The sequence below is a fragment of the Excalfactoria chinensis genome, chromosome 3 (genome assembly GCF_039878825.1).
Source record: "Excalfactoria chinensis isolate bCotChi1 chromosome 3, bCotChi1.hap2, whole genome shotgun sequence".
NCBI lineage: Eukaryota > Metazoa > Chordata > Aves > Galliformes > Phasianidae > Excalfactoria > Excalfactoria chinensis.
In genome coordinates this window covers 66,289,001-66,316,793 of record NC_092827.1, presented here as the reverse complement: position 1 = coordinate 66,316,793, position 27,793 = coordinate 66,289,001, and the positions used below count along the sequence as shown (strand labels likewise).

The following is a 27,793-nucleotide window of genomic DNA, read 5'->3' as shown; positions in this document are numbered from 1 at the left end:
ATCTTTAGAATCTACTAACATTTATATTCAAAATATAAATTTTCTGGAAAAAAAAAAAAGAAAAGAAAAAAAAAGTATTTTAATAATTATTTGGTGTTACCCTGGTGCCTTATAGGTGTCCTCACAATGAGCCATGAAACCAAAACTTTTCCACATTACTATATTCACCTGGCTCTAAAGGTAATGGCATACTTCAGGGAATGAAAAATTAGGTATAGGACGGATATTTTTATTACAGTGCAGATACTGATCATATGTAGACAGCTTGAGCCCATTAGCCTTTACGAGCTATGTCTATGTAAAACTCCAAATTGCTTCTGTTAGCTTATTAGGTTATTGTTTGTGTAAAGATAACTCAGGCCTTGTATTTCACTAAAGTTAATTAGCTCTCCAGAACCTGGTCTCAGCAAAGTGCAGTGCAAAGACATCTGACTGGCCCTGCATGTGTAGGGCTAGCTCTTGTCTATGGGAGATTATTCATGCAAGCCTTATGCATTTACATTCTCTCCTTAACCGTTTCATGAACTCTCCTTGACTACCTACTTGCCAAACAAAATACTTATCCTACTGCATTTTGTGCAGCCTATTCTAAAGCTTTCCAGGTGCCTGTTTAAAGTTTCTACTTTGCCTGTTTCCATCCCAAAATCTCCAGTTGATCTTCACTGGTGTAGAACAGCTGACTGAAATGTAAAATGCACCCATGCAGAATGAAATTCTGTTTGTTATACTTAAAGTTTTAGAGTTGAAATGTGATGATGATGAATGTAATACAGGAGCTTTTGTAAAAGTGAGTAATCAGAGGTTAGTTGCTCAATTTGAACGTGGATGAAATACTGGGGGTGAGAAGACTGCAGCAGTGAAAAGAATAATCTCATTTGAGTTACCATATTTGAGCTAATTTTCCTAAGTGTTTTTTTAAATGTATAATGTCAAAATTAGGAAAACATATAATAATAAAAATGAAAATAGAAATCACCGCTATATAATTCTAAGAAAAGTCATAAAATGAGATTACATTTAATGGAGAGTATGGCAGAAATGTTAATTTTACATGTATATATACTTGATTTAGAATTTCATAAGAGTAATGGATATAGAACCAGCAGGTGAATCTTGAGAATGTCCAAGAGGTTGTACTGTAAACTGAATGTCACACTGTGTGACAAAATCTTGTTGTATCTGCAGAGCATGACATTTTCTTCTCAGATTCTGTCTGGGTGGATTTCTTCCATTTTATTTTTAGGGCTGATTTGCTATAAAACATGAATTAATGCTGTGTTTGATACAAAATAAAGTCATGCATTTTTTGCTTTTCCTTAAGAAGCAGTCTGAATGCCTAGAGGAATATGTTAGGGAAAACAATAGATGCTTCTAAATGCATACCATTTATTACTGTCAAGTAAAAAAATAACAAAATAATGTTGTTTGGGAAAAATCCATTTTCCATTGTGCCGTTTTGGTTAAATATCCATTAAGACTCATCTTAACAGTAAAAAAACTATTAAATGAGGGACTCCTTAGCCGTGTTTCCTGTCAAAATTTTTAAGGATTTCCATAATTCCTTCTCTCGCTTGCAGAATACTGTGTTATGACTATGAGCTGTGGGCACAGATTACTGTTTTGTTTTTCTTGTAAACTATACATGATCTAAATGTTTTGAATAGATTCCAGCTGGCATTTGAAATGTTGGCTTCTGCTGCATAATACAACATTTGAGGTTCTACCACCGATAACTTACCTATACAGTTATATTATGCTGCTTACTGAGTGGAGTGGTTTTTTGCTTCTAAGTGCATTCTTTTTCCAAATTTCAAATTTAATTTATGTTTGGAGTTCTGTCTATGAATGACTCAACTTCAAAATGTTTCGTTTGCACTGCAGAATATGATACGCTCTCCACTGGGAAGCTGCTAGTCTGGCAGGGTTAGCTGGTTTTCCCACTGTCTTACCCAGTGTTATGCAAGCATTGCAATCCCATGACTTGAGCAGCTCTTGTTCCTTTTACTTTAGATACTGAAACAGAATTTTAAAAAGCACCTTGCAAATAATAAGGTCCTTCAGGAAAGTTAGGTGCATTATTTCAAGACTTCTGTAAGTGATACGAAGTTCTATGTGGAACAAATATGATTCCACTTTCTTTAAGTGTGAGCTATATGTCTTTATTGCTTTTAAACAGAATATCCTTTTCTGCTGAAAATCTTTGAGTATGCAGTATGCCATTTAAAACCATGGTTTGGCTTTTGAATTTGCTATGATCTGCAAAATATTTTCCTGAGGAAAAGGTGGATTACCCAGCAATAAAATGTACTTTCATGCTGTGGGTAAATAGAGATGGGGAGGAATAATGCAGAAACAAAATACATTCTCAGTCCCAGTCTGTATTGTCCAGGCACATATAAGCATTATAAATCTGTCAGCCATAGAAGATGAGTATTATCCAGAGGAAAATTAAACCTTAAAAAAAAAGAGAAGGGGAAAAAAAAATCACAACAATACTAAATTCATAAAACTCATTGACTTTTATGTAATATAGAATAATGAGAATATGTAATAAGGAACTTCAAGATGTGTATGTTACTGACAGGAATGCTTTAGGATAGTTTGTTTTAAAAGACAAATTTCTGTTTTTCTCATGAAAAATTCTGGTGATTACATAACTAATGAAGCAAACTGAACAGACCATGAGAGAGCCTGGAAAAGAGGTTGGTCTCTGCTTCCCCAGTATTGAGTAAAAGAGCAATTGTTAATCCAGTTGTTTAATTACATGACAGAAGATTGTAAAGAGGCAAGAGATATTTTCTTTTTTACCTTAAGCACTTTTGTAAATAAACTACATGACATCAGGTCTGGAATCCAATTGAATGAGACTACTACAGCTGGGCAGACGGTCACACAGTGCTTACATCTGACACACAAAACTGCTGTAGTTTTCAAGCTCCCACTTCTGTAAGCATTTCCTGTTCCACTGAGCTATTTTTAGAGGTTTAACGTGTAGTTTTAATGTACTGGTTCCAAAGAAGTGGTGCCAAAAGGTATAGTGTAAATAGTATTGAAAATCACTTTAGGTTACTAGAATATTAGATAGTAAAGTGCCTTTCAGTGTATCTGTGTACTTATTTTCTGATATTATTTCATATTTAATTTTGTTTCCTTTCTGCAGATTCGGCACAAGAAAAGGCCCCACCATTCACAATGAAACAAAGAATAGGGTCCATCAGAATTCTATTCAAAGCCTAGAATGAAGGGCTTTCTAAGAGCTAAACTAAATCAGAATTATGTTACAGATCATTAGTGGACACTATTCAAACCATATCCTCTGTGCAATCTCTTCTTTCATTTTAATTTCCACTATGCCTCTAACTTGTAGATTTTATGCTTTAAGAATTGGAATAACATAAATGTCAAAATTAATACTGCAACACTTAGAACTAAAAGAACATCAAAACGACTGGAATTTATGCAGTAGATGGTAAGGACGGTATTTGAGAGCAAATGGAATTTTGGATTGTAGATAGGAGGTTGCACAGTGTTGACGCCTGACATTCACAAGACAAAAGTGGCATTTTTTAACATTAGAATTAATAAAATTGGAATTAATCTGGAAATCTATATAGATGGCAAGAGCATGTAACCCATGTGAATGTATCAGAGGCTTTTGAACTTTTCCAGGACTTCACGCTCAGGAGTGTGTTAAGTATCTGCTCCAGACAGTGGCTGTATGCACTAAATAGTAGAGTCTTAAAACACTCGAGTGATTTACACTTAAAAGAACTTATGATTCCAGCTTGAGGGTAAGATTGTAGCCTACTCATGGCACATATTCAGCTATCATTTATTCACTTACATTACTTATTCACTGTATAAGTTTTTGGTCCTTTAGCTTGACTTATGGAGCTGTTTTTGTTGAGTGAGTTGCATGCCCCATGCGAACCCACAATGGGTGGTCATAGTAAGTTGGCAGTTTGGGAGAGGCAGTCAGTGATAAATAGCTCTTAAATAGCATGTGGTCCGAGAGTTTCCTGGGAGGGATAATTCATGGCCATGATGGGAGTGGTCCTCTCTGTTTAAAGATGTATTCTTGAAGTCTACTAAGCATGACTGACATTGAGACAGCTGCTCCGCTGGGCAGGAAAGTGATATTGTAGAAAAAGAGAATTCTACATGTGATGCTTCCGTAGAAGATGATCATATAGCTCACAGTCTCATTTTGAAGTGTACTTTGATTAGCGGGCTTTTTATGTCATATAAATTACATAAAAAATAGAGTTTTCAATTCTAAATTTATAAATACAGAAGCAGGTGCTGTTACTGGATTGTGGTGAGATAGTGAAAGATTAGAGTATTTGATTACACTTTTTGCAAATTTTAAAAACTGATAAATCTTTGTATTAATTAATATAATCACTTTTTTTTTTTTTTAAAGAAAAAGAATACAATTTTTCTTCACAATACTGTGTACAATTGTACTCTTGTGCTGCTCTCTTGCCAAGCCTCAGAATTTTTCCAGACCTTGAGGTTGAAGGAAATTTGTTTGCCAAATTGCTGCAGGGAGACCGTGATCTGAGTTATATTTGCTTACTATGAGAGTGAATCACTTGGATTACCTTGTTATTATAGCTGAGTTTTGTTTTTTTTTTTTTTTTTTTTTTTTTTTTTTGATGCTGGTTGTTTAAGAATGATACTGCTTTCATTCATAGTACACTTTTATTTATGAAAAATATCAGGGGTGATACTGCTAATGTTTTCAATACCTTCCATGTACTCCTCAGTGTCAGTATATCTGTCCATTCACAGCAATTTATATTAACATATTTATGTTGGAGATCGTAAACTGTGGAATTTTGCTATGACAAATCAGTAGGCAAGTAGCCTTTTCTTTTCAGTAGTCTGAGTAATATATCTTTAGGTCACATTAAATGCAGTCTTATGTCTTTTTATAAAATGACAATCCTACAATTAAAAAACATAAAAAAATAATAAAAAAAATTAAATGTAACAAAATGAAGGAAAAAAAAAAACAGAAAAAAAAAAAAAGCAAAACCCAACCAACCCATGTTGTTATAAACATTTATTACAGTTGAATAATTCTGTAGTTTTTGTGAACGTTTTCATTTTACCATGTGAGTTGTTTACTAATCTCTGAAATTTTTGCTCTTTGGACAAATTATTGAAGTATGTTTTTTTACTCAGCTGTTTAGAAAAAGCTGTTTAGATATTTTTTGAGTAAAAATCAAACAAAATGATTTATTCACACATTTTTTTGTGTGTGTGTTTGCTTTTTTCCTGTCTTGAAAATACAAATTCTTCAGCAGCTTGAAATATATGCTAAAATCATAGCAAGGGTATGGTTGGCATTTTTCATTGGATTACGTTTTACTCCACTGGGATTCATATGTACAAGAAATCTGACATAAATCTGTTTGCTGCTTTGCTTTTTTTTGGGGTAAAAAAAGGAATCATAGAGAAAGATGCAAAAGCTGCACTGAATTAGAGTTAGTTAATTCTGTCATTCAAAGTGTTTAGTTAGGAACTTTCTAGTCTCTAGTATTAATGTATAAGCCAGTGTATTTATTGAAATCTGTAACACCTATTCATTTGTTATCCACCTACTTCCCCTGATAATCCGGGAATGGAAATAGACTAGTTAAGTATTTATTTTAATTGTGAATTGAAAAAGTGGGTTGTTTTGTGATGGGCTATTGTTGTTGTTTTGTTTTATTTTTCTGCTTACAAATTCATACCTAATTAGGATATGAAAATAAAAGGTTATTCCAAGATCAAAACAAGCTACTGATTTTGACAGTGCAAGTTTGACAATGTGTTTGAACTTACTGCATGCTTGCCTTGCTTGATGAAGAATCCAGAAAATTTGGCTCTTGTTTTGTTTTTTTTTGATTCTGAAATCAATTCTATGAATCTTAAACCATCAGTTTACTGTCACAACTCCATAAATTAGTTTTTATAAGAGTAAGCTTTGCTTTTTCATTTTTTTGAATTCACGTTTCTGTTGTTTGGTACATGAATAAGACTCATACATATGTATGAATATGCACATATGTATGTATGCATAATCTCATATATACACATGCTTGTAGAGATTATCTGAAAATCTAGAATTTACCATCTCATTCAGAAGAAAGCTCCAAGACTAAATAATATTGCCAAACTAAGACGTTCAGGCAGGTTCATGGGATTTGAATGTTTCTATTCAGCAAATCAGACTGAAAATGGTGATATTAGGGGATGTGGTCTTCCAAACTAACGTATTTTGGATGAGACACAGTTCTAGTATGGAGGAAACAAAGCTGTAGTGTAGCTTATTAATGGTCCAATTCCATCCCAGGTTCTGAAAATGTTGGCTTCATCTGTGGTAAAATCAGCCTTATAGATTGAAGTATGTTAGGAAAGTTTTTATTTACATTGTGTAGTTTTATACCTTTAAAAATTTATGGCTGTCATCACAGCCTAATTATAATTGTGATGCTATAATGCTGCCATAGTCAATGAGACGGGTTATCATTGATGACATTTATTTATTCATAGTGTTTAAGAAATGCAGGCTTTTTTTTTTTTTTTTTTTTAATGTGAATTAATGTTTTGGGTAAAATATTCTTTTTTTTTTTTTTTTTTCTGATGAGCAAAGGCAGGTAGATCTTTCATGGATTTGCAGAAAGTGACAGTCAATTCAAGTTCTATTTGCGCTTTTATGTGTATTTGAACATTTCTAGATGAGAAGCTAACTCAGGCAGCGATCTTTTCCTGTCAGACAGCTGAAAAAATATTATTACACAGCTAGATTCTCCATATGATCTGATACCATGCTGAGGATAATTAAATCTTGCAGAGTTCTTGGCACCACTTTCTGATTTCCATGCGACCTTATCCAAGCTGCTCTACTGTCATTTAAAATAGTCTTTGATTGGATGGTGGCTCTGCTGGACAGTACATAGCCTTGAATTGAACACTCTTTTACATTGGAAATTCAGCATTGATGATGTGCCATTTTTGGTTTAATTCTGTAGGTCATTGCAATTGCCATCAAATACAAATTGAAATGAAAGTGTATATTGGCTAAGTTACCAACATACCTCCTGACTGTAACTGTCCATATTAAAAATAATTTTAATATTGATCTTCTTGTCTGTGACACTGAGGTGAAACATTCAGAGCATTTCAAGGACTGTTTAAGAGATCTCTTCGCACTTCACTATTGGATTTTAAAAAGATACCAAACTATGAAATATTTCAGAAGCTGAAGTATCTGCAGAATGACTCATTCATCTAATATTAATAGGCCATAGATTCTGAGGATGAATGATGAATGGCAGCTTGATGTTTTTGATAAACTGTATGACAACCTATGACAAACTTTATATCTTTGTCTTATTTAAGTGGCAGTAAAATATCAATCATATAAGTATTTGTAACAAAACATCTGCCCCAGTCTGTGCTATTTTGTTTTAGTGATATTCCACTTAAAAATTATAGCAATGGAAAACTGATGAATTACCGTGTTCTCAAAAATGATTACATGTCAACAGTTGCATGCCTAGCAAGAGACTTGACAGGGCTGTGAAACTCATAAATGCATGTAGGATTCTGTACGGTATTTGATCTGCAAGGACTCTGTGCTCCATGGAGATGGCATGGATGCTGAGTCAGCACTGTAGCTAGAGAGAAGTGAGAAGGAAATACATCTATAATTGTAAATTAAATATAGGTAAGAAAAGGATGTAAAGGGAAAGAAAACAAAGGTAGCCACAAGAGTAAGTGCATACAGAATTGCACATTTTGACTTAATTACAAACAGTTACTGAAAGAATCCAGGATTAGGGATGTTTCAAACCTCTGGCAGATGAGCCAGAGAGTTTGCAAGAAAGCAGATACTTTGGGAGAAATCATTTCATGTGCATCCTCTGTGTGGCTGCTTCATTCAGAAGCTTTCTTAACACTGAATGTAGTTAAACAAAATCAAGTGATTGCTTACCCTTGTTATGGATTATCTTTGCACTCTCTGGATTAGATTGCATACATTGCTTATCCTGCCTTGTTGCAAGTTGTTTTTGTGCTGTAGAGGAATTTGCATCAGACTGACCTTCAGCATAGCCAAAGTAAAATACTCCCAGTTCCAAAGAAACTTAATCTATGTTTGACATTAGCAATTTTTGTTGAATGTCCATTTTAGGTTATTTATTGGAGACATGCAATGTATATTATTATAGCTGATGTAATGTGGTCAAAATTGTTTCTAACTGAAATGTTACATAAAGAATAATAATATATCTATACCTCAATTGTCGGAAAACTAGTAAACATTTTTAATTTAAAGAATTATGATAACTAAAAAATAGTACTTGTTTATTTTCCCAAATCACAGTCATTTTCTTCCATTTATGAGAATTTACTGTGCTTTTCCCTTGTCCACTGAGTCAGTTACGCTGTCATAGAAGGCCACTAAGTTGGCCTGTAGTGAAGCCGTGCTATTGTCTCATTTCAACTGCCCCGTCTTCCACGTGCTTTAGCACAGCTTCCAGGAGGATCTGTTCCGTGATCTTCCCTGTCAGAGTTGAGGCTGGCAGGTTGATAGTTCCTTGGGTCATCCTTTCTATCCTTTTGCAAAAATGGGTGTGGCATTACCTTTTTCCCAGTCACCAGGGCTTTCACTTGACTGCCACGACTTTTCAGATGCAGCTAGGAATAGGACTATCAGAAAAAATTTCAATGAAATTCAAGGGTAGAAGGTATTTGAGAGAAGTTGGCTGGAAAACAAAACAGAACAAAACTAAAAACAACAACAACAAAAAACCTGTCTGCAAATGGCATGTTCTTTGTTATTAAGCAAGTGAGAAATGATCTGTAGCTGGAGAAACAAATTTGGACGACAGCAGGCCTTTTAAGGACACAGAAACTAAGGAATGTTTACACTGGAAGGAGGAAAAGCCGGATGAAAGTGATATGTTAATAAGAAATGAAGGAAATAATGTATAATGCTGTGTCTCTGGGGCAAGAGAAGGAGAACAGAAGAGAAATTTCTCTGCTGTCAAGGAAGGAAGCACTGCAGTTGAGGAAAAGAAAGACAAGAGTGTGAAAATACTGTGGAGGAAAGGGAGATAGGAAAGAGTAGGGACTACAGACATGAAATTTTCTATTATAAAAGTAACATTATTTAGTCGAGGTAGTAGCAACACCAAAAGCAGAAAAAGACAATTCTCAGAATCTTAATTCAAACGCCTGATTGACATTTATGCAGTTAAAACTGTTCTGCTCATCTGCTCTATTTCACTGGTGCAGTTATCTAGTTGAGGCTCCTGAATATGGACATGTATTAAACAAAATTGACCTGTATTTGGACAGAGTTTTACTGAGCATTTCAATTCATGCTAATCCATATACCAAATTCAGTAGAATTTGTCTTGTAAGATCTGTCCTCACACAGGTAGAAGAGATAACCCTTTGTGGAACCCTTACAAATGTTCTCTGCTGGTATTGCATATCATTACATACAGTACCATGAAACTTAGTGTTTTTAGGGGAAGAGGATGAAGTGGAGGCTTCCTCTTTAAAAATCCATATAAGCCTTCTCAACACTACTGTGAACCAGTTTGAGCATCTTAAAAAACTATATATATATGTATATTTAGCTAAGCACAGCAATATCATATTCCTATGCATTAAAATTCATAAGTATGATGGTAACTTCATAATATGCTGTTCCAAAGTGATCCAGCAGTCTTACGATTTCTTTCAGTTTTGAGGTCTTCAAATGAAGCACGAACTAAAGGAGATGATTTACTTCACATGAAAAATCGTATTAGTATTACCTTATGCTGTTAATACGTTTGGATAATTACTTGCCAAAATAATTACAATTTATGTTCTCCCATACGAATTGCTAGATTTCCAGAAAGCTATTTACACCCTCCTACTCTAAACTTATATATGGAATGTATTATTAATGTGGTTGCTTCTGTTTATTTAAAAGGCATGTTTGGTAGGTAAAGCATTAATGTGGCACATACCTCACAACTTGACAGTTCAATATTTGCCTATTTGTACCCCCATTAGTTAAAAAAAAAAAAAAAAGAGAGAGAGAGAGAGAAAAGGGGGGAGAAAAAGATTATTTGTTTTCATTTGCAAAATATTTTGTTCCTGAAAGAAATGCACCCACTAGAAATATACTTTCTCCCTGTTTCTCATCTATGTGACCAAAAGGAAAAACCTTCAACAGGCAAATTACCAAGAATACATTCATTTAGATCACAGTTTTGTTCCTTGGAGACTGTTGGAATATAGCTGACAGCGACTTGACTTTAAAAGTACACTTCAAAGTAAGTATTAGCAACTTAGAGCACCAGATTACAAAAATAATTGTGTAGAGTTAAACTTAAGGAATGTAATATATAGGAATGTTCTATAAGGAATAGAAACATAAGTAGAACAGAATCTGGAAAGGAAATAAAAAAGAAGGAACAACCATGTCTTCACATAATGCTCAGTGCAAAGATTTAAAGTGCAAGAAAGGATAGTACTGATTACTATTTTTTGAAGTCAGAATATTCTTAAAATGAACAAGAATGATGAAACAAAAACTAAAACAAGAAAGAAAACCAATTATGGGAGTAGACAAAAAGATATATATGTATATATTTTATATATATCTTGCAAGAAAATGATGTTAGAAATTATAGCAAATTATATTTTGCTCTAAAAGCCATGTGGAAGAAAGTTTGTGTTATGGAACAGTAGATTCTCATTTAGAGTTTACATGTAAAAAGCAAAGGATCATCTGGAATACTGACATCTGGAAGTGTGAACTAATAGTAATGATAGTGTCAAGCATAAATTTTCTAGTTAGTCTGATTCTTACAATTTAAAATTTGAAAAATATAGTTTTAAAAAACAGACTGCTGGGAAGAAAATTATTTTATTTAGCATTCTAATTTAAAAGGAAGTAACATCTTATTGATTATCCCAGAATCGAATTCTAAAACATGTTAAAATTTAGAGAAAAAAAGCCTAATTACTTACACAAGGAATTTTATGTCTTTAGAATATTAAATATCACTGAATTGAAAACTCTGGGTTTGACAGATTTCCATCAAATGTTTATAGCAGAGCAACAGTGCTATTTTATTTGGCTGTGGAGTCTGCCTTTCAGTGCAAGAGCTTGGGATTTCGTTGGCCTAAATATGGCATTATACAATACGTGTCATGAAAAAATCTTGATGTGGAGGCATAATTTCAAAGTGATTAGATAATGCAAATCTTGCTTTTGTGCTCTGAGTGCTCAAAGGACAGGATCAAAATTATAGATTTTGCTTTGATTGACATTAAGTGGAAATAGTCATTTATTAAATTTGAAGTAATACTGTGTCTAGAGGCTATCATAAATTACACAAATAAGAAGTAAAGTAGTACCTGTAGATACGGTCATGATTCTATACAACATAATAAATGGAGAATTTTTACATACAAAATAGCACAGCTCTTTCTGGAACTTACTTAGAGAGTAGGGTTTTTTTTTTGTTTGTTTGTTTGTTTTGGTTGGTTGGTTGTTGGGTTGTTTTTTCCCCAGAAATTTTCCAAATGGGTGCTTCTATATGCTAATATAAACTACTCAGTAGTGGTTGAACAGATGGTGTCTGCAATGGCCTCAGGTTGAGCTGCTGACTTCAAGCCAGAAGCTGTTGCTTCTGTAATTGACATTTTCCCTATTTCCCTTTCTTGTTAGCTCTTCTGCCAATAGGACCACCTTTAGGAAAATGCCAGATTTTCTCCTCCTGACTAGGAATTCCTGTTGGACCTGTCCTTTGTATTTGAGTCTGTAGTACGTGTCTTCACTATTTTCTTCAAGTACTATAAATACACAGGAGTGCAAGACAGCATGTTTCCAAGAAAAGTACTTCACATCCATGATATTGATAACTGTCAACCATAGACTACAGAAATCTTATGTGTCTCTGAGGATTAAAGCAACTTCACTTGGCACTTGATTAACAGAAAGAAACTTGCAAGTATATAATGATATGGACTGCCATTCTAATGTTGAACAAAATGAAATCTCTTCCAATAGGATGACCCTGTCCCAAATACTAATGTGTTTCTCCACAGGTTCTGTGAATCTAAAGATTCACTTACTGTCAGTTTCTGCTTGGTACTTCTTTTGTGGAAGGGTGTTTTATTTTTCATATGCTGACAGCCTTAATTTCTTTTCAGGGACTTTTTCCCAGCTTTGTGGGTACCCGCTATGAACTGCCTGGAGAGAAATATCAGTTGAATTTTTCAGAACTAGACATTTCTATAGTTGCAATTTTTTTATTTTTTTTTTTCTCTTTTTTTGATCATGATTTAAACCATACTAAAGCAAATATGTCCTTCTAGTAACTCTGAGAATTGAAAACATTATTATGTAAGTGTGCTTGAAGACTCCAAACTTGCATTAATCTTACCAGAGTTAAACTGTTCAGTGGATTACTAGCAAGCTAGTTTTTGACTTGGACAGTTTCATGTTCTAGTCCAGCACTGGAGGTGAGCTGGTTACTTGTCAGCATTATTAACTGAATGAAAGGTGATTCCAAGATGACCGCATTGCCTGCCTGTGAACTGCTGCAAGTAACTGTGAATAATGCTGTGCTAAGCCGTATCAGCATACTGCCTTGATTCTCTTTTGGCTCAAGCACAACAGTACCATGGGCCATTTAATAGTATAGGTATGCTTCACATTTCATGCCTGTGTTTTTTTATATGCATATTATATATATATATATATTTGAGGTACAGCACACTGAATGAGCTTGTTACCTGACATTCTACATTTAAACTTCTCATTTGGCTGTACAAATCGTGCACTTAGGAAAAACACATTTTTAAGAAAGCTATTAATCTAATTTCTCTTATGTTTTTCTTTTTTGAGCTAAGAAATTCCAGGAAACTAACTCTGGTCAGTCTTTTGTTAATATTCTGGGTATTTTGTGAGTGTATATTAGTCTAGTAATTTTTTGTTCCAAATTGCAATGTGGCATTACAGTATTTTCCTGCACAATATTTCTCAGAACTTACAAAGTTGAAAAGTTAATAGAAATTGATAAATATGCAGTGATCTGAAAATGAAGATATTATTAACTTTGTGTATACATCATGTCCCTAACTTGCTATGGAAAGTGTTTACAATGGTGCATACCTGGATTATTTCTTGTAGAACTTTTTTCAAAAGCATATGCAGCAACTGGATTTAAGAAGGAAAGAGAAAAGAAATCAGTTTGTATCATCTTAATTTCTGGAAAACAGAAAATAGTCGAAAAATCAAAAATAATTTTATAATGCTTGCCGTGAACTGAATTGATCATTTATAAGCATATATATATATATGCATATCACCTCAGAGGAATCATATCTTGTTAGAATTCAGCCTCCTGTATTAAGTAACAAAGTTTACCATGTGTTGTATGTAGCAAGGTTTTCTTCTAGAACTAAAATATGCCCTAAATAAAGTATTTGATTATCTCTTGTAAAATAATAAATGTGATATATGAGCCTTTGTCCATCAATACTTCAGTAAATGCTTGTATTCTAAGTCCCTGGGCTTTGGCCATGGAAAGTGGTTCCAATTATGCTTTGTGTTTATCAATCTTGTACGTGGCTAGTGAGAGCTATTTGTTCCTAATAGTCTGGCAAGTCACTCAGTTCTTCATGTGCTGAATGCTGGAGTGTCCAGAACTGAGTGCTCTAAAGTCATACCTGAGGAATGTATCATTTTAGTAGCAGTCTTTTGTTATGATCATTGTATTTCCAGACAGTTTCTAAACTCAGTATATATTATATATTCTTGTCATTCTCTTCTTCCCTATTGCTCGTAAACATAGTCCCTTCTCAATGTGCATGACTTCAGATACATTCATTGCAATTTTCCAGTGTGAAATATTTGTATTATATACACTGTCCAAGAGGTACTGGATATTGTTAAAGCCTATCATTTGTAAGAAGGTACCAAAATACTTAGTGGTGAAATGGCTGCAAAGTTAATTAATTAGTTTGTAAATAATATTCATATTTTGAAATAAGAAATTCTGCATGTAGATCATATTGCTTTGGAGTCAATTGCAGCAGTGAGGAATGTGCAAATTGCACCTCTAATGGGTTCATTTTAGCTACCAGAAACATTAAAATTCCTAGTTTAGTGAAGTAGGAAGATAAAATGAAAAGCAATTCACTTTATGCTGCCCTTCTATTCCTGCTTTCTTTTGTGGAGGAATAAGTGAAGACTATTCCAGATGTGGTGACTGACTCTTAGAAACAGCACAGAGTTACAAAGATGGGACATATACACTCTCATCACTTGTTTTGTACAGGATCGGGATTCTTACTAAGACTTGAAGTATGGATTTCATAGATTTAAAGATAAATCTGCACAATATTTTTCTCATACTAAGAGTTTCTTTTTAGAATCTAAATTTCATCAAAAAGCAGATTTCTTTTCTTTTGCGTTGTGTATATATATTAACATGTTAAGGAAAAAAAAACAAAACAAACACTTATATACAGCTATATATATAATACATAGCACAGGTAAATTCTTCTTCTTTCTTGCCAGGGGTGTCTTTTTAAAAACTCTGCCTGTCTTGACAGTAGCCTTGTGTGGTATGCTGGGGAGGGATCGTGATCTCTGCTTTTACATGTTTTTACATGTAGAAAATGCCTGTAAGCAAGATGAATCAGCACTGCTGGGTGTGCATAATTTTTTAGGTTACTTATGAATCAGTAACTTCACTTCCTTCTGAAAACCTTAAGTTTGCCAGCTAAAAGATTACTTTGCATTCTGTTAGAAAAAGCAAGAGGCAGCCTTTGTTGACTTTGGACAAATGGCATTTCTACACTGTGGCAAACTGTGCTTATTAAGTGATTTACATTTATGTGTCCACAGGTTTTGATTTCACATGATATATGATGCCCTATTTTGCCTTTAAAACTTTGCATTTCAGAACATCTTTTGTAATTACAGAAGTCAATGACAATCATCTGAAAATACAGACTTATTTGGAAAATGTTAAAATAATCATCTGTGGAATGGCAAAAGTGTGATGAAAAATCCTTCTCCTCAAGGTGCACTTACTGGAGATCGTGAATGGAAAAACCCATGGATCCTGCCATAGGGTGTTGTAGCTGACTTGTAGCTTCCTGCACTGTAGAAATGCATCTTTCATTCTTTGACCAGTGGACTTGCCTGTTTTAATGGCAAGAAAACACTCAGAATTAGTGCTTATATAGTGAAATTTAGTGTGTTAGATTCCAAGTGACAGTAGCCCAGGTCTCTAAGAATATGGGTTTGTGGAGTTTGCAGAGTCACATTCTCATTGCTATTAATGAGCTACCTGGACTCTTTCATGTACAAACTCTTGCACCGTGTCATTAAGTAGAAGGAAGGCTTTTTTTTTCATGCAGTGAAGCTTTGAGGTCTCATGTTATGTCCTTTGTCTGCCAACAACTATACTTCACTATAAATGGAAAACACATTTGGCTGCTTCTTTTCTTCAAGGTTCTTCTTAAAAATTACACTGAACAGTTGATTCCAAAAGTATTTTTTGACTTAGTGGAATCTCACTGTGCCTTCTGCTTCTTCAAGGAAGTGATAATGTAATACCACTGCAATGATTTTTCATGAAATTACATTTCCATGACTTCAGTCATGAAGGTTCAATTCTGTAGTTCATGTTATAAAGTTACACTATGTCTCAGGTTAAACTTTGTCACATCAATAAGTTGTACATATACTTCTATTTTTTATTTTTATTTTTATTTTTTCAGACAGATTATATCAGAGATAGAGATGTCCTGAATTTTTTAATCACAGCGTACTCTCAATTTACTAAATTTTGGGATACATACTTATTACTTAGTGTGTCTAAAAGACATTGGTAAATAAAGACGCTTTAATAATTTAACTTACCTAGAGAATTAACATTACATTTAGAAGAGGCAGGGCAGAATTCAAGTTGATAAACATTTCCACGAATTTCATCTGCTTTTAAAATTACATTGGTGCTATTTTTAATATGGATTTTATAGTTACATGGACTTACCACATCCCAGCAAACATTTTTAAGGTCATGTAAAGTGGTGACTATCTAATCTCTGTTTATTTTCTTTATTTATAAGTGTTCACCCAGAAATAATGTAAAATTCAGTTATATTTAGAATGCCTCTTGTGACTGCGATAATTGCCTCATGTTACAGAGGTATCTTTGCTTTTGCAGTCATTTCTTTTGGACAGCTAATCTGACAGAACACTGATTTTTTAATGAATAACCATCTTTATAGAATAAAAAAATCTTTTCAACTATGATGACAATTTGAACCATATATGCAATTACTCTGAAGAAGTCACTCCACTTGCAATTGCTTTCAACCATGTCTAGATCTGTTGGGTATTTTCTTTTCTGGTATAAATGGCTTCATTTTGTTATTTTGTGCCTAAATGATCAGCAATTAACAAATGCTTTAAAAAAAAAACATCCTCTTTTTTGCAGATTATGCTTTTAGAACACATGCATTTTTTGCCAATAGGACAAATTTTTGTAATTAACATATGCAGGTAGACATAACACTGCCCAAGTTGAATCAGACCAAAATTCTTCATTTTTCTTGTGTTTTGCTTTGAAGACTATAAATATAATAAGTCAGAGAAACTTCTTTATACAGAACATTTTCTTTTTGGTACTTGTTTTTCTCCTTTGATGCATTATTTCATGATAAAGCGACTATTTTAAATGCAGAAGTAGTATGACTATGACAGGTTCGGGGAAAAAACCCAATATACTGTAAGTAAAGATATTCAGTCACTTGAATGTGAATAATAAAAGAAGAAATGTAATCTTGTTAGATTCTGATACATGCCTTGTTTTGAGGAAGAAAAATCTATCTCTTAGGTGTATCAAGGATAATTAGGTGTATCTAACAGCTACTTTGAAGGAGAGTGCCCTATTGCTGTTGTGTGGCTGGCACTGAATGAAGGAATTTGTTTTGTTTTGTTCTCAACATATTTTGCTGTGAGCTAATGCCCAGGTTTTGAAGTGGAATTTGTGCAGCTGAAATTATACACCCCAGCGGGATGCTAGTAAAAACTCTTTTTCATGTTTCCCTCAGTTTTTCTCATTACTGAGTGAAGAGACAGGGCTGTAACGACAATGATGTCATGCAAACATTAGCAGCCTCGGAGATTAAGGTAGTCTTTCGAAGAATGTCTGAGATTACATTTAAGTTGTTTCAAACCTATCATTAAATAAATGATCATTTGTCCAGCCATGTGAGTTCTAAGTATATTTTGCAGACTTTACAAAACTACTATTATAGGAATATAGTAACCCTTTTCTGTATTAAAAATGGTTTATTATGCATTTCTGTGTCCCTAATTACATATTTTCATTCTTTTATATTTAATTGAATTTTGCTTTAATGTACCCAGGGGGATGACTAAGCTTGGCATCCTTTCACACATAACAGTGACTGAAATCCATAATATAGTCTACTTTATTGTAGTCTTTTTTGTTCATCTTCCAGCATCTGCAGATCTGTGTTTCACTATTCTGATACCACAGTTTGATATAACCACAACCAATGACAGGGCATTTGTATTTCATCTGGTCCAATCCATCTGCTCATGTGGGGTCACCTACAAATGGTTGCTCAGCATCACGTCTTGGCAACTTTTGGATATTTCTGAGGGTATAGACTGCACAGCTCTCTGGGAAATCTGACAGCCATCTGACCATTTCTTGATACTGAAGACTGCTTTCAATATTCTGAAGTTCTGCTGAAACTTTTTTCTATTGCCCCTAGTTTAAAAAGGAATAGACAAAAGAGGCGTGGGTATGTGGTTGGAAAAAACAAACAAACAAAACAACAAGAAACAACCAGGCTGTCTTCTAGTTTATGCAAATTTGCATCTACTGCACAGGACTTGAACTGAGGTGGCAGAAGGAAGCAGAAGATGCTAGGTTGTATTGTTAGTCCAGCCATGTAAGTTTTGAAGAGGACTCCTTAGAAAGAGCAACCTAATGAGGAGGAACTGGGATAAGTTCACAGACTGTTTAGATGCTGTAAATTTTGAATGAATAGTGTAAGAAGGGAATGTGTTATTCTAGCAACAAAAGGTTGTAATAAGTTCAGTGCTGCTGTTATGTGGGTGAACCAGAGAAGCAAGACATTGTTAATTCCCTGAGCATAATATCCTGAAGCAAAACAGCTGGATTTTACTCTGTGTTTTGTGTTTTTATGTTAATTGATATTTATTCATAAAAATATAGCAATATTGACATAGTACTTTTATCTAAATGCAGATTCCTTTGTGGGTTCAGCAGGAAATACTATGAAATGTTGTATTTGGTTGTATTGAATGTGAAACATGCAGTGAGAGATTTTTTTTCCTTATGATCAAATTTTCAGTAGACAGCTAAAACCATTATTGTTTTCTCAGACTCGTTTATGTAAAATCAGTTTCAAATGGTGCTTACGGCATTGAAAATACTGGTTTTTTTGTTTTTTTGTTTGTTTTGTTTTTTTGTTTTTGTTTTTCTTTCATCATTCCCTGTCCACTAGAAGTCTCCCCACTCTTGCTTTCTTCTAGACATAAACGTGTTGAAGAAAATTTACCAGGAAAATACTTTTACTTTCTTGTAGGTAAACTACATCAATATGTAGTTGTAATTAAAACTGGAAAATCTGAATTTATTTGAAAGGACTGAATAGTTCTGATGGAAGGCTACTTTAAAAATACAGTGTATTTGCCTATTTCTGTCATTGTTGCTTCGCAGTCATACCAATGGCAATTCAAAAGCCTATATTTTATATTGAAAATTATTTAACATTGATATCTTTGATTCATTCTGAACCTGAAAGCATAGGACACTAAGCTAGATTTCTGAAATGATAATGTATGTTTATGTGAGACATGAATTATAGCTTGTCTGTAGAGAAGTTTATTTTTTATTCACAAAACATACACTGTAATAAATTGCCGTTTCCTTCATTGCTGTGTTTCAGTACCTCAATCCTGACCAGGGTGTATAATTTCTGGCAAAGAAAAGAGTAATTCACCCTCTATAATCTCACATCTTATTTCCTCAGTGTTAACATCTTCTTTACACAATATGGACACTTTCCCACTAGCAGAGTAAGCCACCCATCTGTGTAGAAATGAGTAGTATTTTGTCTTTGATAAGTTCCAGACTGAATTTGAGTTAGTTGCTTTAAGTATCAGGCTGCGTGGATCTTCAGGCAGACCCTAAGGTGTTAGGCCACCAGAAAGGAGTATCTGTTGAGGCAGAATTTTATGATGGAACCACATTTAATAAAGATAATGTGGAAAAAAAATAAAATACTTAAGAAGTTCTTTTCTAAGTTCACTTCTTATTGCTAAGCTGTTTGGGAGTTTTAATATGTGCTTTCACACTTCAGCTTTCTTTATCTTGCTACGGAATCAATTACTACTACTACTGTTTCAATAGAAAAGGTATGATGCCACAAAGCCCAAGTGAATACAAGGATTTAATTTAAAAATATAAGCTCTGATGGAAGAGAACACCACAGTAGTGAGCAAAGGTCACACTAAAGGAAGGCAAAATTAAAGGCAATTTATTTAAGTTCATGACATAAGTTTTACACAGGAAATTCACCTACCAGTTCCGTCAAACAACACTGTATATAAGAGTGCTTAAAACATGTTATAAAGAATTCTCCAGTGTCATCACAGTTCAATCCATGCTTTTATTCAGTCTGGCCTTTTAAAAATTTTCTGTTAATTTATTCAGTCACGTCCTTTCATTTGTGTTCTAGCAGCTGGGATTTGATATATTGATGTGTACTTACATAAGGAACATTTACCACCACTTTGTCCTAGTGCTCTGCACACATCAGGGTTTACTGCCAAAATGGCATGAGTTCTGGAATGGAAATATTTAATATGGCCTATTAAAAGAAAAAAAGGCATTTGGGGGCCTATGTAAGTTGTCATTAATAATGTGGTAGCAAGAAAGAAACTAGATTTTTTGATTGCTTCTAGTTGTAAAGAATATCTCTAAATTGGTGTGTTGTTTCACTTAATGGCTTTTTTTCATGAAGTTCTGATCCAAGGCCGCTTGAAGTTAGAGGAAATTCTCTCACTGGATTTAACAAATATTGTCTTATCTCTCAGATCTGGAAAGTGTGCAGGGCTTTCCATACAATCCTACCCTGTATCACAGTCATCTTCATAGCATTTGCATTGTTGTGGTGTTGAACACTCTTCCTGTGGTGGGACAGGCTTTATGACCTTCTGTCATGTTTGTTTCTTCATTTAGCTCTAGAGGCAGACAAGTCTGAAGTGGGTTTCATTCTCTTAGGTGAGCATTTTTTGTGGTAGCTTGTTTTTCTTTATTGTTTTCCGGGGGATTTTTATTCACTTACACATATTCTTACCTATGCATTAGAGAGATCTATTACAGGAATTTGCAGTTATGTAGATTAGCTTATTCTTTCAGACTTTCTTATAAATGAAAAATATTTATGAATCTTAGTATAGAAGCAAGAAGATAAATATAAAATTGGTTCCCAAGTTGTATTTAAGTCAAGAAAGTGGAAAAATGTGAGCGTATCATCTATGGGTACTATGAACACAAAGAAGTCTTCAGGTCTTGAATGACATTACCTGTACTCTCTATGTTTTTGTGTGTGTGTGGAGTTCATACCTCCAGGAATTATGGTAAAAAACTGCTAACCTGTTTTTGTATTTTCTTTTCAGTTCTTGTTTCTGCAGTAGGATTTTTAAGAATAAAAAATTCTGTACAATCTTTCTGTGAAAAAACAAACAAACAAACAAACACAGAACAAAATGATGTGGCTTTGATCTAACTGATTGAATTCTTTAGAGTATAGCTGACAGATTAAATAGCCATCTTTCAAGAAAACAAAACTTTTCATAATTCTATGTACATATCTTCTCTCCTTGTGTTAAACCACAAAGCCAAAGTTGGTAAACCCTTCATGTACTACAGATCTTCAGGGACAAAGGTAGAAGGCTACATTGCTTTAGGCATAGTTTTCAGAAAAGTCGAAAGTATAATAAAATTCAGTTCCATACCATCTCCTGTTCCTGTTGCTCATGATTATTGCTAACTGTCAAAGCAATGCAAAATTCAAGAGCAACTGTTGTACTGGTGGTCCTATGTTCACTGATAAGCACTAGTTTTCTTTGGTATTCCTATCGGTTTCCCTTCAGCCACACCATTTGTCTTCTGACAACTGTATACAGCAGCTATAAGTGTGCCACTTGCAAAGTGAGAGGTCACATTTATCCATTCAAAGATGCTAAAATCGGTTGTTGTAGACATTGACTGTATTCACTGAAAAGAGATCAAGGTTACTTCCTAAAATATTTACCAGTCTAGCTATGACCACTGTTGATTAAAAATGTGGAGTTTTATACGATGGTGTATGGATTTTCAGGTATATCATAAAAATGCACTTACTTATTTTGACTTTTAAATCATTACAATTATTTAAATAATAATAATAATAAAAAAAGTCTAATGTAAATTTAATTCTGAGTTATTTTGTAGTCATATATCTTTAAACATTCTTGGTATGCTGAGATTTTGGTAGATGTTTAAATTATAGTGTTTTAAAAGTAAAAACAGTGATCAAAATACTGCTTCCAGCACTAATCTGCAGTGTGGTTTGTTTCTAGTTGCCTGAAATTGATATTTATTGTATTAGTGAGTAATGTGTGTGTATTGTAATATGTGCCATAAAAGATGGTTTTCTTGTATCGAACTTGAAACCCATTGAGTAATGCCTTCTATGAACAACACTGCACATAGCTTGTGAAAATGAAGATGGCTTGAATGAGGAAAGGTCTTAGAAGCAGAACTATAAATAGGTAGAAAAGAAGAAAATGTAGGAAAAAAACCCTGATATTCACTTACAGAAATCTAGAAATTATAATTATTTCTTTCTTGATTTAAAAATAGGCTTGGAGATATGAACACTGATGTTCAGTGATACCATCCTTACATTGAAATTTGCAATTGTGGTTTTATATGTGCCCTCTTATTTTCAAATAGTTTGAATAATGAAACTAAAAATAGTAAACCTCTAGAAACTACATTACCATCTGGTCTGCTAAAATATGGGAGTTTTGGCAAGATGATACTTTTTGCTTCACAGCTACAGGGCTTTTTAAAGATTCTTATCTCTATTTACATATTGTTCTCCAATATTTCCAAATGATTTCAGTGTTTGTCTCATACAAAACCCTTATACAGAGTTCAAATTCATTGCAGAATTGATGCCAAAATTTAAGTATGTATTAGTTTGACAACTGTTGTTTTTTTTTTGTTTTGTTTTGTTTTTTTTGTGAATTCTAAATGTTGGGTGGTATATTAACTTAAATGCTCTTGGCATTTATAATGTAACTTAAAACAGATTTGAAATAGGATGATTGGGAGCTGAGAGGTCTGAATGAGCAAACACAGTTTCAGAAAATCTGACATAATTGGTAACTCTTGCACTAGGATGAGTAGGCCTTGCATTGGTAAAAATTGTGCTGGTTGTGAGCTGAAGAAGATAATGCGTTTTGAATTGTTGACATAGGAATCTGAACCATTTCAAGTTTGAACTTCTGTATTGCTAGCTATTATCTATTTATGTATGTATGTATGTATGTATGTATGTATGTATGTATTTTGTGAGGCTCATCCTGTCAGCATATGTTGATAATTTTCTACTGATTGCTGTACCTTGGTTTTAAAGAACCTTGTTGCAACTTTTATATATTTATGTATTATGTATTTTTTATTTTTTAAAGCATTGCTTGTAATCTGAATTATCTTCAGCATCCAAGTTAAGATCTATAGTAAATATATATGTGGTCCAATAGAAATTACTGTAGAGATTTCTGATACCAAGAAGTTTAGAAAGAAGATTTACCATCTCATGTTGTTTTATACTGTGAGCTAATGATTAGCCTGCTTTTCACATTTCATATTTATTACTTGTACTTGTCTGTTATACAAATAGCAACAACTAAACTCATTTTATAGTCTCTGCATAGGTCTCAAGGCATAAGAAGTAATTAAGATGATTCCAGGGAAGCTCCTGTGCACTTCATCTCACTGTTGAAATGATACTATGAGCAAACTGACAGAAGGATCTTGATTATTCCTCAGTGCTTGGTGCAAGCATGTGACTTCCATCAGTTGCCTGTCCTCCACTTCTGTGCATACATTTTATTTAGATAGCCTAACACATAGCAGGATAACTGAGGTAACTGAGGCTAGAATAGTAATGGCCAATAGGAGTCGCATTGTTCAATATTTTCATCTGCAAGATTGGACTTCAGAGACTTCTTAAGCTATTTTGTTTGCTTTCTTTAAAATGATCGAGAAGAACAGTTTCAAATTTATGAGTTCATTGGTGCATATAGAAGAAAGAATAATATATGTTGAAACCAAGACTTCCTAAGTCTGAAGCCCAAAGAAAATATTTTACTAATTCAGCAGCAGAAGAAAGAAAAATGAAGAATTTTATGCAGCTATAATAATTTCATTATAACTATTTTATTTTGCCTGCCTTCCTAAAATGTCACTTACTTTAATTTCCTAGTGACTTAAGTCCCTTACAACTTTGATGTCACTTGAAATAATTGACAGAAATATTACAGTTATTTGAGCCAACAAATTGTACAGCTTTCAACATTTTTAATAGAAAAAGTACTATGCTGCTTTGACTAGAGACTATCTTCTGCTTCATGGGCCTTAGCAAACTGAGAAATCTATTTGCTAATCATTTTCAAAACACTTCAACTATTCCCTGTGGTTCTTGCTTCCTTTTTTCTTGTCCTTGGAAATTTAATGTTGGCTTAAATGAAAAAATTATTCAATTTTGAATATTCTAAATTCTAAAAAATAGAATAAATAAGTTATCAATTTGAATCAGTTTGAATTATGATGACAGTGACATTATAACTGTCTAGTTGTTGCTTTACAGTTCATTAGACTTTTAAAACATTAGTTGTATTAAAAAAAGAATCCTGTCTCTGTACAGGGTATACTTCTCTGGAGAGTTATGCAACCTAGGGGCAGCCTTTTTTATCTGCTGCTGCTGAAAGCAGGTGAAAAAGCAGTGGAAAGGGAAAGTGAAGGACTTGTAAGATAATCAACACAGGGCCAAGAAGAAGCGATGTGAAAGCTGGACTGTGAGCGTATTTTAACTTGGCCAACACTTCCATGACTTCTGTGCTTTAATGTTGTCAAATGTGTGAAAGGTGATTGGATTGAGTAAAAAGATCATTTTTAATGGATGAACAATAGGATTCTGGAGGACGAATGCAATAGTCATTTAGGGAATACATTTGCATTTAGCAAGATGAAACCAAGCAGTGTTTTACTAGTGTCAGAGGATATGGCATGAGGCAGTAACCACATGCTGCAGTTCTTGAGGTTCAGTCTAGTCAATGGAAAAAAAGAAAGTCACTAGGGGCCAGTGCAGCACTAGAACTGGTTGTGAAAACTTGTCTTCTCACAGATGTCCAAAATTTGACAATGCCATAGCTTACTGCATTCTACTGTTTTCAGTCACCACTGAGAACAGAAAGGTGGAGCAGGTGACTTTCTTGGGTCTTGCAAAAAATTAAATTGGCTGAACAATGAATCTTCAGTTAGAATGGAATCTCTGGTTTGTTAGGTTAGATCAGCTCTTTGTTAATAATTTGAAACAATATTAGAAGTTTCTTTTTTTTCTTTCTTTTTTTTTTTTTTCTCCAAAAATGAATACAGTAACTTAGAATAGATTACTTACATATTTTATCAACATATCCTCTTTCCAATAATAAGTTACAGAGGTAGATAGGGAGCCAATAAAAGTATTTATGAAAGGTGGAATAGTCTTGAATGGCAATAAAAATACAGTTAGAAGCAGCAGACTGGACATTTCTAAATAGACTATGTTATCAAGATTACTTAAATGAGAGAGAAAAAGATGAAAATAAATGAACTACAGTCACAGTCTTTGGAGATAAGCTGTTGTGGGAGATTAAAAATTTGTTGTTGGAGATATTGAAGAAGGGGGTACAAACCACCAAAGCAAAAAGTATAATTTATTGAGCCAAAGAAAGTAAGAGAATGACTAAGCACGTCAAATAACAGAGCAAGAAAAATAAAGATGAGAAGAAGTTAAATAGAACTGTAATTGATTTGATGAGATGAATTTTGATGGATTGATTAGAGTACAAGATATCAACCAAAGTATACTGCGTATAGTTGGGATTTTTGTCGCTGACATCAATGACTGCAAGTCCTGATACACACAGTGAAAACAACTTGAATAAAAGGTACCACTTGGAGATCATAACATTATTAGTGCTTGTTTACAGAAGAAACTGCAGAAAATACAACTCTTATTTCATAATTAAGATTTTGTGAGACTTATAAAAGAAAGCTAATGCAAGTACAGCGCTAAGTGCATGTCTTTGAAGCTTGCTTCTTTATAAAGGTTGCGTCCTTTTTCAGTGTACATTCTAGAAAGGAAATTATTCTACATTTTAACACCACTCAAAGTCTGAAAACATCACTTGGTGAAATGACTGACTTAATTCATAATGTTTTCCATCTTCGCTTATTCCAGCTCTTTCATGTTTATTCTGTGTTCCCTTCTTGAGTCATACACAGTGAATTTAAATTTCTGTGTGGTTTAAACATATGCTTTGTTTTGACAATCTGTTGACATGTTAGCTCATCTTGACACAAATTTGAAGAGCTAGAAAAAGAAAAAGAATAAATAAAAGGAAAAATGGAATTTTCAGGCCAGTTTGGGTTAGAAGAATTTACAGGTAAAGCTGGAGCATTTTAAAGGTGATTTTTTTTAGTTATCTTTTAAAATAGAAGTTATTTAAATATAGTTTACTTCTGTTTGCACTAAAGCAAACTTAATTCACTGGAAAGATCTTGACTAAAGCCATGGTTCTTTTCTTTTGAACTGCAGCTCACCACTGCCACCTTGGATGGTAAACTCCGGATGTATATGCCCTGAGATTTGCCAGCATGTGCTTCATTGGCCCTCTTGCCCTGAGAAAAACGTTTTGCTGGAAGGCGACTGTTGACTGGCGAACACAAGCAGCAAAAGCCTAGACTTCTCCTGATTTTATTTATGGAAGTTCCTCAAACTGTTCTCACTTCTTCTGTTGTACAGTCTGTTGTCTTTATTGCAAAAACTACTCATTCTGACTTCATGCCAGCAAATAACCAGAGAAATGGCTATTAGAGGATTGCTTCATTATTTATAGTTGAGAGTGTACTGTAGAGCTTTACTTATCAGGGACCACTTTGTTCCAGATTGTAAATGCAGTTAAAATATCAACTGTTCCTGTTTTAAAACTATGTATACCTGTGCCCAAAATTTAAATTAATCCAGGAGGGAGAAGAATTGCCTTTCTGAAAAACCACAAGATTCTTTCTGTTATGTACCTTTGGATTTACTGGAAAAGACATTGAAATTGTTTGAAATAGCCACATTTTCTAAGACAGAATCATTAAATATCATTAGTCAGTTAATTAAAAAAAAAAAAAAAAGGAAATAGTGGATTACTCACAGCTACATCAGCATCAGTTTGTCTGGATCTTTTTCAGTACTGTAAAGAATGTTGTATTCAGCAAGCAGCCTTAATTTATACATGCCATAGTTAGTACATATAAATCAAGATATATCCATGAGTTGTTTAAATTCCTTAGAAAATGCTCTTTTGAGAAGGCTTTAGCTGTTTATTGCAAAGGAAAATGATTTGTTGTTGCTATGTATCATAGTCTGATATCCAGTTCCAACTCCCTGTAACGGGCAGAGATGCCACCCACCAGCTCAGGCTGCCCAGGATCCCATCCAGCCTGGCCTTGAGCACATCAAGAGATGAGGCATCCACAGCTTCTCTGCACAGCCTGTGCCAGAGTCTAACAGCCCACTGAGTCAAGAACTTGTTAACATCTCATCAATAACTATAGAAGCGTTACACAGCTAGATAATACTCAAAAAGAGTCTGTGTATCAGAATAAAGTCTGGTACAATTGAAGCAAAAGAATAACACACCTGAATATTTTTTCCAGTTCAAGACCAGATTAACCAGGGGAGCACGTTCTACTCTGTGGCTCCATGCTAATACACTACGCTTATGAGTTATCTTCACCACAGGTGGATTCTTAGGATGGTCTTTCTCAGACTTCATCTTGCTAACTTTCTCATCCACATGCTCTGAACCGTTCCACAAGTGTCATTGCTCAGAAACATTTGCAAGGAAAGTGTTCTTGAACTTTGGCTTGCAGACTGCTTAGTAGAGATAATTTCAAACCTCTACTGAGGATGTATGAGTGATAATTATTACAGTGTTTTAAAAAATTCAGATTTCTGAAGCAGAAATATAGCATTATGAAGGCAAAAGACACACAAAAAAAGTTTGAGTCCTTGCTACAAACATGGAGATTGTTTGTTTCTGTAGGACTGAAGTAAAAGGGTAAGGTTACTGTTTTGTAGATATCCTACTTTCTAGGGCTAAATGTTGTTAGCCCCCACTCAGCCATTGTGTGTCCCAGTAACACCTCCTAGTCTTGGGCTAGTTTGGCCTCTGCAAAAGGATCTCTTTTCTAAGTCTACAGGATTATCTCTCTTTGCTTAATGTGCAACTTGGCTTTCTGAGGCTTTCTGGTTACCTTCATGAAGGACTGATGCTGGACAGCAAAGTGCTTTGGGGCAGTTTGGCAATGGCCACAGCATCATCAGTCCA

The 27,793-nt window shown here is 34.1% G+C and overlaps 1 protein-coding gene across 2 annotated transcripts in view; it reads left to right on the top strand.

Moving 5' to 3' along the window:
* The window catches only part of WDR27 (WD repeat domain 27), a 90,748-nt gene extending 64,170 nt beyond the window's left edge, over nucleotides 1-26,578 (top strand). The window contains exon 23 of one of the 2 annotated variants that reach the window (XM_072332356.1): nucleotides 26,008-26,578. In XM_072332356.1, the coding sequence (XP_072188457.1) occupies nucleotides 26,008-26,055 (48 nt within the window). In that variant the 3' untranslated portion in view covers nucleotides 26,056-26,578. Of the gene's footprint in view, nucleotides 1-3,160; nucleotides 3,279-26,007 lie in introns of those variants that run through there. The other variant, XM_072332355.1, reaches the window with a different exon arrangement.
* The last annotated feature ends 1,215 nt before the right edge of the window (nucleotides 26,579-27,793 follow it).